The sequence below is a fragment of the Gasterosteus aculeatus genome, chromosome 4, assembly GCF_964276395.1.
Source record: "Gasterosteus aculeatus chromosome 4, fGasAcu3.hap1.1, whole genome shotgun sequence".
NCBI lineage: Eukaryota > Metazoa > Chordata > Actinopteri > Perciformes > Gasterosteidae > Gasterosteus > Gasterosteus aculeatus.
Genome location: NC_135691.1, coordinates 32,793,935 through 32,805,988, shown reverse-complemented (window position 1 = coordinate 32,805,988; position 12,054 = coordinate 32,793,935). Strand labels below are relative to the sequence as shown.

Here is a 12,054-nt window from a genome sequence, read left to right as displayed (position 1 = left end):
CAGAAGTGCACTATCATTGCCTTTGGCAGCTTGAAGTCAGATTTGTCAGAAATGTGTTCTTCCTAGTTTTCCAATCATCCTATTACTCATTGTAGTCTCAATAAACCAAATATTTAGTTTGCCCTTTGAACACATAGATTTATTGCATGCACTTTACAAGAAACATTCCAAAGAGAAAAAATGGGTTTTAAGTTACACAGTATTTCTCAAAATCACCAAAAGCAGTGATCGGACGTTCATTTAGCAGCCTCATCTGTTATTTTATTACTCCACTTACTGAAGATTTCCCAAAATAATAGTGTCTGCTCGATATATCCACAGAAAGATGACCTTTTCCCCACATTTCTACCATTAAAAATCGAAGAACGTGAGAATAACAAACAAAAGGCTGTTTGCTAAGTCACTATTATACAGGATATAAACAAAGTGGATTGCCTCCTATTTCCAAAAATACAATACAATTGAAAATTATTTATTATTTCCCACTCATGGAAATATCTAATATTTTAATAATATTGTAATTAATGCCATTTTAATTAGTCCATTATGTGATTTGATTATTACAATGATGAAAACAAGGATTGTGAAGTATGGATGGGTAAGTTCATAATGTCCTTATTATAATGGCATTTAAAGTAAATAGTCAATGAACTGAAATGTAATCATGACTTTAAAATAGAGCAGTTTCATTCAGTGCAATAAAAAAAATTGTTCATAGAAAGGATTCTTGTCATTGAAGTAGTTTGTTGAATAATATGTCACTTTCTCAGTTGACTCCCCCGTAATCGTCTTACACAATCTCATCACCTTTTAATTAAGGCATCTGAATCAGAGAGATAGCCCCTCTCTCTTAACAACATCATCAAACCCCTCCTCCTCCTCCATGTCACCTTCACCCCATAATCCCGCTCTGGTGTGTCCGCCACTAAAATGTCAGGCTGCAGGTTACATGGTGGCGTAGATGTTTGAGCTTCTAGCAATCGTAGAGAGGGCAAAGGGTCACAGCTACTCCCTCCTTTGATTACTTTTGGAGTGTCCACATCAGGCGGTGGACTGACACCGCTGACCTCCGTGTCTCTGGACTCATTTGAGGCAGGCGTTGACACACCGTCTGCCGATGCTCCGCATTTCTCCGTCACTTGAATAGATGGAGTTTCAGGCCGGTCCACACGTCTGCTACAGGATGCAGCACAGTCTCCATTGCTTATTTTGATTGAGGAGGGCGGTTTCTTCGGCGTGTCAGAGTGTTGCGCACCAGAAACCGTCCTCTTGGTTTGGCGCGATCCCCGCGGTTGATCAGACACAACGGTGGACTCTGTAGGTTTCTTTGTGCGTGCGCTCTTTGGTTGATGAGATTGGTCTCTTGACCTGGTGTGAAACGACAACGAGGGGAATTTGCACACGCTCTTCTTCGAGGACAGCGAGCTGCAAGCGTCAAGGACGCTTGTGGCAGAGAGGCATTTTCTCCTCCCTCGCCTCGCTGGCAGTGCAGCTGCAATGGAGCTGTCAAATTGCGGTCTTACCTGAAAGAGTACAGTAATGGAACATCTGAATAAAAAAAACGTGTGACGTGAAATAATTATTGCTCAAATGAATGCAAAAGGATAAAAAAAAGAATAAACAACTCACCCAAGAAGTTAGAGTTGAGCTGTTCTCGGCCTGTGTCTCTGAGAAAAACTCTTTGGGGTTGAGTGCTGCTCGGACTTCAGGCACATTTTGGAGTCTGGCTCCACGCACAGGCTGCTCCACGAACAGCAGGGGAGGCTTGTCTTTCTTTAAGGCTTTACGGGGCATTAATATAGATCATCCCGGAGAACCTGGGGTGAATAAAAACACCACTTTATAGACGTTTCGCTGCCGCCAGATCAAGAGTACTGTAAACGGGGTCAATTGTTAACAGCCACTTTGACGTTAAAGTTAAATCTAAACGTTTTCACTCGTAAAACTGCTAAGCCGCCATTGTACTCACCCAAATGCGATTCTTCAAGCGAGACATAACCAGTACTGCAACGAAAGATACGTGTATACAACGTTGGTTATTACACTATAGTTGTTTAATATGAACTTCTTTTGTTTTCCGTCTTCTTGTTACTTATCATTTCCCGGTTTCCACCATCGACGTCTCTGATTGGTCCCAGCGAAGTCTTGTCTCGGTACTATTGGTGCAATTTTATACCACGTGATCAAGGTGACGGGGGCAGCACCCACAGCGCCAAAATTCAAAAACATCGCTGAGGCGAACAGACGGCATGTAAATAATAGGAAATGAAAGAATATAATAGATATCTTGGGTCTTATGATTTAATATACACAATGAAGCGAGTGTTTAAACTACTAGCAGGAGTCCAGCCGAGTGGAATTGCCCGAAACATCACAATAACATGAAGGTATGGCTTTGTCTAGCTTTGCTATGTGTTACAATGGCGTAGCAAGCTAGCATTTAGCTGTTGACCTGCGGGATGTTTAGCCACATAGCTAACTTAGCTTAGCTTTCCAAACATGGCTGATGCCAACCTTATCCGGGGGAAAGTTGTGTCTTAGCCGAGATCGGCGTGTGCGATAGCCGATCACCATGTTCTTCAGGTCTTAATGCAAACCAGATTTTTCATCCTTAATCCTCATTTAGGCCCCTTGGGTATGACGTTCATGTCAGTCAAATGGCACATTCAAATGGCACGTCACATTGAACTCTGTTTGAACAATTAGTTATGTAACGCATTGTATTAAAGACATTTTATCCGAATGTACACCTGTATTTAAATCACTGGAAATATTGATTGATATAAGTATAATGATGTATTTGCCTCCGCATACCGTAACAATGCAGCATTAATTTACATGAAATATGACTCCATTGTTGTTGCCCGATATAACGTTAGCTATCTAACACTAGCTGATGAAAGAAAGCGGTGATAACTTGTAACATGTTTTTAGATTAAACACTTTGTGTGTGAGTATTTATCGTTTGCTTGGATCCCTACGAAGCGGTGAACGTTGAAACGCGTCGTCACCTGCGGACATCCAACGACTGCGGTTCTAGAAGGCACGAGTTGCCAGGAGACAAACCAACTGATCCTACGGAAAAACAACCAAACTTTTAACGATCGCTCGGCTCAATTAACTCAGGTCCGCGGGGGGCGACGTGGTTCTTTCATTTGCGAGGTCCATTGTTGACGTACCGCGCGGGCTGGTAGAGTTCTGTCACATTGGCTGATTGGATTTCATCGTGTTAATCACGACCCACCAACGCAAGGAGAAAACGGTTAGAATCCAGGCTGGTTTCTCTTGACGTTAACGGTTTATTCTGCTAGCTGGTAGCTTGACTTTGTGTTCATACCTTCTGAGACGTTGATCACTGGTAGGAATAGTCGGATCCGTGTGGCGCTATGATGCATTCTGTATGTATTTAAATGTTTGCATTTGTCTTTTTGTGTGTGTGTGTGCAGAATACCAGTGAACACCAAGGAGCGTTTTCAATTAATTGATGACCATGAGACAGAGCCCGAGGAGACCCCTGATCCTCAGAAGAAGAAAGTTGCCCTTTCAGCAACATGATCCGCCGCCGGCGGCTCAGCCGCAGAGCAAAGCCTCCGAACCTTCGAAATCGACTGCCGCTCAGGGCTTCCCCGAAGGCATCCGCATTATGGATCACCCCTCCATGTCGGATACGCAGGTGGTGGTCATCCCCAAAACGGCTGACCTTCAAAGTATCATCGGGGCCCTCACTGCCAACGGCAAAGAGTGCGGTGTCGAGGGACCATACAAGTTCATCCTCTTGGGCGGGAGTGACAACGGATCCGCGCGTCAGCCGGCTGCTGGAGGCCACGATGACTCTGCCGTTGGCGAACGGGTGAAAGAAGAATCCTTGCCCAGCTCCCTGTCTCTCACTGGAATTAGAGCATGTATGGAGTTGATATGTTGATATTTCAAGTGTTTTTATTTGCTGTTTTTTTATAGCTCTGACTCGAAGAGTTTTCTTTAGTTCTTTTGTTGAAACAATAATGGCACTTTTCTCTATCAGTGAATAAGGAGCTGGACTGTGGCCCGTTAAATGACAGCCTCACCAACATTCAGTGGCTGGGCAAAATGAACACCTTCGAACACGACGCCGTGAAGCAGATGGCCTACAAGGAGAACCAAAGCGCAAACGCTCAGGTCGGCTGCTCCTCTTTGTCACCTTAGTGTGACTTTTACTGTTGATGTAAAAAACACACAGGAGACACTGATCTCCTCTCACTAGACAGCTGTGCCACATTGTCGTTGGCACGAGTAATGAGGTCAGTGTAAATGCGGTTGTTAGTTGAGTGATGGTTTCATAATTTTGTCACAACTCATTTGAAAAATTCTTGATTACCCGGCTACAATTTCAAAAAAGAAGCGTAGACACATAATGTATTATCCCTCCTTTGTTTTACAGGCAGAAAGCGCACAAATCGACGCAGAGGCTGTTCAGCGGCCCCCGTACTCCTACATGGCCATGATCCAGTTCGCCATCAACAGTCAGAAGAGCAGGAGGATGACACTGAAGGAGATTTACATGTGGATCGAGGAACACTTTCCTTACTTCAGAGAGGGGGCCAAACCAGGATGGAAGGTGCTTTGCAACTGACACTTGCTGAAACAAGCAACAAAGGTTATCTAGTAAATTGCTGTTTTATTGATGCTCTGAATTCTTTTCTTTCTTTTGTGATTGCAGAATTCTATCCGCCATAATCTCTCTCTACACGACATGTTCATTCGTGAGACGTCACCAGATGGTAAAGTTTCTTACTGGACTATCCGACCCGAGGCCAACCGATGCCTCACTCTTGATCAGGTGTACAAGGTGAGCCAAACTGACTTCATCGCCGAGCCCCTTCAACGTTCATCCACATCAAAAACAGGGGAACAAGCCCTGAATTTGAATTTAAGTTCCTGTTTTATTGTTCCTCATTTTGAATATTGGATTGCGTCTCAGATCATTTTTGGGGTTTTCTTCCCTCTCATTGCACATCTCCCTCTGCAGCCCGGCTGTGACCCGATGACCGCTCCTGTTCCGGTGCCACAACTTTTATTTCCCTACCAAGTAAGACGGCTTTCCTCTCTCAGTCCCCTAGGAACAGTCTTCATCACTCCGACTGAAGAAAGCAGGGAGAGACATGCAATCCGACGCCTTTCCTCTGAACCAATGAGTGCAGCTTAGCTGGAGGTCGAAGATCTAGGGACTTCTTTTTATTGCAGGAGGAGATGATGTGAGCAGCAGGGAGGCTCCAATCGCTTTAAGACCTTAAGCGCCTGTCCAGCCAGGAAATGCTTACACTCTGAAATGTATCCACGCTTCCTCCATATAGTGCAGGGACAGTTGTAAGAGGTCTAACTTTGACTGTTGTCTGTTCGGTCTCGGAAAATCCTAAAACGCCGCAAACCCAGGTTGTCGCTTGTGGCCACTGAGGCGGAACGCATCTACAGTACAATCTGATTTGATGTTGTTTGTTTTTTCGCAGCGACAGAAGCGGATGCTTTCCGACGCAAGAAAGATGCCGGCCAGCTCTGGTGAGTTAACAAAGACGGGAGGATATTTATTGACTTAAATCAGCTTGAAACTGTCCAGATTTCCCCGAAAGGCAGTCGTTTTAGAACTAACTTTGGAATATTCTTTTATTTTAAAATGCAAAGGGTGAATAAGTTGTTCCTTTGTCCTTCGCAGAGAGAAAGATGAAACCTCTTCTCCCTCGAACCGACTCCTACTTGGTTCCCATCCAGCTCCCCCTCACCTCCCCGGTCTTCCTGCCGACCCCGTTGGCCCAGGTTCCCCCCTCTTCCTGGCAGCAGAAGCAGAACGCGTCCCGGGGAGTCAAGAGAGTGCGCATAGCTCCTAAGGTAAAGGCTTTTTGCCGCGCGTTGCAGATGTTTGAAAACCAGCTGACTCTACATTTGCCGTTGGGAAATGTGTGTTTGCGTTGTACACTGGTAGAACTGTGAAGTGCTTTTGTTGTGCGGCCGACAGCTGGCGCAAAGCGATGTCCCGGCCGCGGCGGTGCGTCCCCAGAAGGACAAAGACCTGCCGGTGAAGGAGGAGCCGGAATGCGTCCCGATCCATCGCAAGACTCCCACGGCCCCTCTGAAGAGACAAGGCGGCAGCTCGCGACGCAAGCAGCGCCTGGTTCACTCGCTCCACGAGGAGCCCGTCCTCCTCTGCCCCGACAACACTTTCTTCGACTCCGGCGTCGTCTCCGACGCGTCGACCTTCCAGGAGGTGCGCGAGGCGGAGCCCGACGAGGCCCAGCAGAAGCAGCACAGCCCCGATCGGGACTTCTCCTTCAAGACGCCCATAAAAAACAGCAGCCACCTGACCTCCTCCACGCCCAGCAAGCCCCCCTCTCAAGCGCTGCCCGAGCCCTGGAAAGTGACCCCCGTGGGCAAAGGGAGCCAGAGCGTCCTGGACTTCAGCCCCATCCGCACCCCCGGAGGCCCCGCGATCACCCCGCTGCACGACTACACCACCTTCAGCTTCAACAGCACCCCCTTTAAGGACTGGCAGCTGTTCAGCTCCCCCCGAGAGCTGCTCACGTCCGCCCCCGCCAGAGCGACGGGACCGCCGGACTCGCCGGTCGGAGGCCCGCGAGGCGGCTGCTCCCGAGAGCTGCTGCAGGCGGCCGCGACGCCGGCTAACCGCTCGATCACAGAGGGCCTCATCCTGGACACGATGAACGACAGCCTGAGCAAGATACTGGTGGACATCAGCTTCACCGGTCTGGACGACGAGGACCTGGGCATGGCCAACATCAGCTGGTCCGAGTTCATCCCTCAGTTCAAGTAGCCGCGGGGGACAAAACGCGATTCCGACTTGAATATCATCAACGCGTCGTCTGTTTTCTGAAACACTACAGGAGGGAATTTGTGACGGGGGACACACGTGGTTCTTTCCTTTTTCGGGTCATGTTAGCAAGCTGCTTACTCGCCGTCCCTCGGGCCAGATGTTCTTCACCTCTGGCTCTTTCACCTGTGCTGTCACAACTGCTTCTTTTGTATTTTTCTCTTATTTCTATTCGTAAGGCTACTCACTGTTCTGTTTCCTTTGATCCTTTATCCTACCTGTCATATCTGTACGCTCTTGAAGGAGAAATGTATTTGTGTCTCTGTGTGTGTGTGTGTGTGTGTCTGTCTATGTCGATTTGCACATTTTAATATATAATTTAGCTTTTGCATTTGTGGGTGAAAAGACAATATATTGCCATCGATGTGCTTCCGTGCCTTTTTGGTTCAGGCGGCGTCTTGGGATTCAGCGTGTGAGATTGTTGGCAATAAACAATGGCAAAGTACAAATAGCACTAACCGCAACGGGGTTGTCTGTGCGTCACTCGTAGAACTGCTTCCGCCGCGTTGAAGAGGACGTTTGGCGTGCAGGTGCTCCTCATGGCAGCACCATCATAGAAGGTAACTTTGGTGGCAAAAACTGAGAATGTATCCAGCAGATTTGATGGGTTTTCAGTAAAGCTCCAAGTATGTTTCTCTGTAAGCACAAATAGGAATTAGGGGGCTGCAGCGTCTTTGGCGGGCGGAATTGGAGGTGTTCCCGTTTTTTAAATGCCACAAAATAATGTACAGCTTTAAGCATCGTGTTGATCTGTTCACCAGCGGCGCTGACTGGCTTTCAAGCAAAGCCGGTCCGTTCTTCCTCCTCGTGAAGTGCTTTCTGAGAATCAGACATTCTAATAAACTGTGTTTGTGAAGGGTGTCTAATTTTATTTAAAATTAAATAAAGCTGGAAAACAATTCTAGATTGTCTTTTTGATTTAAGAGTTTATTGGTCTTAGAAAACTGTACAAATAAGACTTTAGCAGTGATTTTGAAGTTCAAGAGCAATACTACCAAAGTATTTAAAGTAAGCTTAGACTTAGAGTCCAATGCACAAATATCAAGTATTAAGGCGTATAAAAAGGCTTTGTTTTAGTTTTAAGAACATCTATTGAATCACTACAACAGATGCTTTAATCACACATTTAAAACCCACAAAACCAATTAGCACTTGTTAGGTTGAATCCAGCAGAGCGAGATGTTCAGAACGTCTTGACTTCCTGTTGACTCACTTCCAGAAGGATCTGCAGCTGCTTGCTGAAATAGTCTGGGAACATCACAGAGATTTTCATATCTTCGCGTCCTTTAGGATGAAATGGCGGGAGGTGCGACTTACCAAAGATGCGTCTCAACCAACGCGGTAAGCAGTAGCGGTACACGGTCACGTAGTAGACCGGGATGCCGGTCAGCGTGAGGGCACAGCTGATCCCCGTGTTCCAGGGGTCCGAGTACAGAGACAGACCCACGATGAAGAAGCAGACCGCGGTGAAGGTGCCCACGACGGCCAGCGGCACCTTTTTTTGAGTCGTCAGGAAGGGCAAATGAAGGAGGAGACGACGGAGGGGACAGAGGAGGCGATGCAGTTTGACACACTGACCTGGAAAGGTCGCAGGTGGTCGGGGAAGCGACGTCGATGGATGATCAGTCCCAGGGTCGCCATGGCGATGAACAACCAGCGGGAGAAGGAGACGAAGTTGATGAGCTCGTAGATCTCTCCGGTGGTCGACATCAGCACCATCAGGGGGTACTGGAGACAGAAAACGCAGCCGTAAGCACATATCCACGCTCCCTGTGGTCTAAATTGGACACTTTTTGACCATTTTCTCAAGGTCAAGATAAGACATGCGCACAAATATTGTATTACAGTTTAGACTGAAGGCTACTTCAATTTCATAATTAAATGCTTTTGATTAAAAAACTCACTTTTCATCTTTGAGGGGACATGCTTCAGATTCAGATGTTTATTTTACTTTTTTTCGTGGTCTTTTTTTCCAACTTTTTTTACATGCTTTAGCGTTCAAAAACGGATCATTCTTTCTCGTTCACGCTGCTCTGATTGGCTATTGACACTAATATCAGCGTTTAGATGATTTACTGTTTTAATTGTATTATCTTTATTTAAATGTCAAGGTCTGTTGTGTTGAAAATGCAAAATAAAAATGTCTAATTCCCCCTAAAGACCACGAGGGTTCAAATCCTCTAGTTGCAAAAATGAAAAGTGAATAAAAAAAATGCTCCAAACGTCTGTCTGACTACTCAGTTGTTTTTCTACACACCAAAGACTGAACAAGTCGGTTTTAACGTGGTTAATGCGCCAAAGTTTTTTTTTTTTTTTTACCAGGAATAGCACAGCCGGCAGAGGTGTGCGTCTGCGGATGTGAATCATGGAAAAGATCGGGGGCCAGTGGCCCTCCCTGGCTCCCACGAACAGCATCCTGCAACGCGAACAGTAAGACGGAGCGTGAGCGAACGCTTAGGCGCGCGGGGGGCAACAACCTCGACGCGCGTGTGCGCCGCTCACCTGGGGGAACTGAAGATGCCGCCGTTGAGCGCTCCGAGGCAGGACACGGCCACCAGAAAGGGGATCACGGAGGCCATTCCCTGCAGAGCGCGGTTGGCGAAGGTCTGCAGAGACGGAGGGAGGTGGAGAGAGAGAGAGAGAACGGCGTTCAGACTCACGGCGGCGGGGGGGGGGGGTTCCTCTCTAAATGCTCCCCATCACAGCACTGACCACGGCCACGGCGTCAGACAGCAGCAGCTCAGCGGGGGTCATCGCGGTGAAGTAGGCCACGTTAACCAGCACGTAGCACACTGTCACCGTCACCATGGAGAAGATTATCGCCAGCGGGATGTTCCTGCCGGGACGTGACGGGTGTTTTTCAAAGCAGGAAGGCTCTTAGGGGATGGATTTGAGCGGAGGGTCGATGTGAAATACCTATTTGGGTTTATGACCTCTTCTGTGATGTAGTTCAGATAGAACCTAAAGGGGGGGGAGAAGACGCCGGTTCACGCAGGCGTTTTTAAATACAACTGTCATGGAGACATGTTGCCAATGGCCGCTTACCATCCGCCGTAGGCATACAGACCATTGTAGAAGGCCAGCGGAAGCCTGTGCAAAGTTAACGCGTCAACCTCAAAGCCGTTCTGGAAACTCTCCGTTTTTCCTGGAGAGAAACATCATCAACTGACCTAACAGCTGGAAAAAACACCTGCATCACTCACTCACGATAAAACAATGGCGGCCCGCCCACCTTTGGCCAGCGCGACGACTCCAGGGACGATGATGAGGACCAGAGCAAACATCTTCACAAAGGTCAAGGTGATCTGAGTGCGGGAGGCCATGGTCACGCTCCAGCAGTTGATTGCCACCACAAATGCTGCAGAGGCAGCAAACAACAGGTGAAGGGAGGGAGGGTTTCCTGAATCTACATCCGGCACGCAGGGTCCTGTGAACACTCACTCAATCCCAGGATGCTGACCAGCTTGATGAGCACCATCGGAGCCACGCAGGGCGCGTAGAACGGCTCCACCACGTAGCGGGCGAAGGCCAGGGACACGTAGGACGTCACCGCTGGCCTGGACGGGGGAAGACACGCGGCGTTTGAACCCTCGGTTCAAGACAAACGGGGCTAAACTAATCCAAAACCCACCTGATGAATAAGCACTCGCTCCAGAGGCGTAAGAAGGCGGGCAGTGGGCCCAGCGTCTCCAGTAGGTAAGTGTAGTGGCCCCCGGATTTTGTGAAGGTGGTGCCCAGTTCAGCGTAGCACAGGGCCCCTGATGGAGCACAGGGAGACAATATCTGTTTGCATGTCGGAATTTGAACTGTACTATAGTGCAGTTTGGGTTGATTATGTGTTGGTCGTACCAGCTAATTGCTCGCTGCCACAAAATCTGGTGAGAACATGGGTTGTCGTGGCGATTAGCAAACACATTCATGTCCCCCACAGGATGACCCTCAGGCTTTTCCTCTAGCACCACCCATAGCTCCAATAACTCAAACAGTATGCCTGCAAAACTACTGACATTTCCCTCCGCGTTAATTGCGACATTATTCATTTAGTCATTTGAAAATGCACCAACAAGTGGGAAGCAAATATAAATTGACATGACGCTACTCAAATAAAAAGTTAGACCAACCAAAAATCCCATCAAATCAGTGATTATAAAAAAAGAGTATTATTATTTGGTGTTGTCTGCACCAAAACACACACTAAGTCAACGAAAGTAAAGCTCGTCATGGGAACGAACACCCGGGGAGGTTTCGTCTTTCGCCTCCGTCGTACCGCAGAGCGAGAGCACCCCGCACAGCAGCCACACCAGCAGGGAGAGCCCCACGCTGCCGCTGTTCACCAGGACCCCCTTGGGCGCGATGAAGATGCCGCTGCCCACCACCGTGCCGACGATGAAGCAGGCGGCGGGCAGCAGGCCGATCTCCCGCCGCAGCTGCACCACCTCGTCCTCCGTCTTCTCCTCCTCGCCGTCCTCTGTCCTCCTTCGTGTCCCGTCCATCATCCAACTTTGAAACTAAAAACACTCTTTCGTCTTAATCCTTTTCCACTTCTCCCATTGACGCCTTCCCCCTCCAACCAGCGAGTCGTCTGTGTGCCTCCCGTTAACCCTTCTGGACCAGAGGCGGTTAAAGAATGCCCAAGAGTCCACGGGCGGGAGGAGACAAAACCGGCCTCAACAACATGGCCCCCTCTCTCCCCCCAACTTGTCCTGGGTGTTTTTCTCCTCCCCTCTCACGCCTCTCACGCCATCACCCCGTCGGAGCCAGAGAACAAAGGCTGCTCTCTTTCAAACTTCAAGTAATTACTGCAGTTTGAAAACTCGACACGTTCCGGCGTTGCACACTGTGTGTGTGTGTGTGTGTGTGTGTGTGTGTGTGTGTGTGTGTGTGTGTATGTGTGTGTGTGTGTACAGCTTGTGTAGAGCTTGACAGAGGCCTTCAGGGGGAGGGAAGGGGACAGTGTGATGTAGGGGCAGCTGCGCGGGCCGCAGGGGGGCCACTTTCAATAACAGCACACATTTTCACCTCGTCCAATCCGCAGGCTGCTTCACAATAAGAGGTTTGAATTTCCGTCGTTTAAGAAATGCTTTCTGACGTGCACAGACACAATATTTCAGCTCATAAGAGAGAGCCACGCGGGCTTTTTCTCTCCCTTATTTTTCAAGTTGACTGCCCGCTGTACGGATGTCAGTTTCACTTCATCA

General features: G+C 48.3%; 3 protein-coding genes across 4 annotated transcripts; 1 reads left to right on the top strand and 2 right to left on the bottom strand.

Annotated features, from left to right (window-relative positions):
* Window positions 1-117: 117 nt before the first annotated feature.
* rhno1 (RAD9-HUS1-RAD1 interacting nuclear orphan 1) lies at window positions 118-2,126 on the bottom strand. The gene is made up of 3 exons (XM_040174312.2): window positions 1,970-2,126; window positions 1,630-1,817; window positions 118-1,523 (listed from the first exon to the last, which is right to left on the bottom strand). Exons 2-3 carry the CDS (start codon window positions 1,792-1,794, stop codon window positions 804-806), a joined length of 885 nt encoding a protein of 294 aa, XP_040030246.2. The 5' UTR covers window positions 1,795-1,817; window positions 1,970-2,126; the 3' UTR covers window positions 118-803.
* Window positions 2,127-2,171: 45 nt separating this feature from the next.
* On the top strand, window positions 2,172-7,755 carry foxm1 (forkhead box M1). The gene is made up of 9 exons (XM_040174303.2): window positions 2,172-2,387; window positions 3,447-3,902; window positions 4,022-4,155; window positions 4,418-4,594; window positions 4,697-4,825; window positions 5,006-5,065; window positions 5,484-5,532; window positions 5,687-5,859; window positions 5,987-7,755. The coding sequence occupies exons 2-9, from the start codon at window positions 3,485-3,487 to the stop codon at window positions 6,797-6,799; spliced, it is 1,953 nt and encodes a 650-aa protein (XP_040030237.2). The 5' UTR covers window positions 2,172-2,387; window positions 3,447-3,484; the 3' UTR covers window positions 6,800-7,755.
* A 5-nt stretch (window positions 7,756-7,760) lies between these two features.
* LOC120817779 (cystine/glutamate transporter) lies at window positions 7,761-11,721 on the bottom strand. Of its 2 annotated transcripts, none has more exons than XM_040174306.2 (12): window positions 11,124-11,721; window positions 10,488-10,614; window positions 10,298-10,413; window positions 10,089-10,214; window positions 9,902-10,001; window positions 9,773-9,817; window positions 9,569-9,692; window positions 9,359-9,462; window positions 9,176-9,272; window positions 8,435-8,584; window positions 8,174-8,351; window positions 7,761-8,104 (listed from the first exon to the last, which is right to left on the bottom strand). In XM_040174306.2, the coding sequence occupies exons 1-12, from the start codon at window positions 11,350-11,352 to the stop codon at window positions 8,040-8,042; spliced, it is 1,461 nt and encodes a 486-aa protein (XP_040030240.2). In that variant the 5' UTR covers window positions 11,353-11,721; the 3' UTR covers window positions 7,761-8,039. The 2 variants fall into 2 exon arrangements, with proteins under 2 accessions (XP_040030240.2, XP_040030241.2); XM_040174307.2 differs by lacking the exon at window positions 11,124-11,721 and adding an exon at window positions 10,706-10,865.
* Between the last annotated feature and the right edge of the window lie 333 nt (window positions 11,722-12,054).

What these genes read in the sequence shown, in the direction of transcription:
- LOC120817779 (XM_040174306.2), bottom strand. Translation starts at nt 11,352, where the DNA reads ATGATGGACGGGACACGAAGGAGGACAGAGGACGGCGAGGAGGAGAAG. An exon ending in TGTCTGACGCCGTGGCCGTG is followed by an intron (nt 9,463 to 9,568) that starts GTCAGTGCTGTG and finishes CCGTCTCTGCAG; the next exon opens with ACCTTCGCCAACCGCGCTCT. An exon ending in TGCCGGCTGTGCTATTCCTG is followed by an intron (nt 8,585 to 9,175) that starts GTAAAAAAAAAA and finishes TTCTGTCTCCAG; the next exon opens with TACCCCCTGATGGTGCTGAT.
- rhno1 (XM_040174312.2), bottom strand. Translation starts at nt 1,794, where the DNA reads ATGCCCCGTAAAGCCTTAAAGAAAGACAAGCCTCCCCTGCTGTTCGTG. An exon ending in GCTCAACTCTAACTTCTTGG is followed by an intron (nt 1,524 to 1,629) that starts GTGAGTTGTTTA and finishes GTACTCTTTCAG; the next exon opens with GTAAGACCGCAATTTGACAG.
- foxm1 (XM_040174303.2), top strand. Translation starts at nt 3,485, where the DNA reads ATGACCATGAGACAGAGCCCGAGGAGACCCCTGATCCTCAGAAGAAGA. An exon ending in GGGCCAAACCAGGATGGAAG is followed by an intron (nt 4,595 to 4,696) that starts GTGCTTTGCAAC and finishes TTGTGATTGCAG; the next exon opens with AATTCTATCCGCCATAATCT. An exon ending in AAAGATGCCGGCCAGCTCTG is followed by an intron (nt 5,533 to 5,686) that starts GTGAGTTAACAA and finishes TGTCCTTCGCAG; the next exon opens with AGAGAAAGATGAAACCTCTT.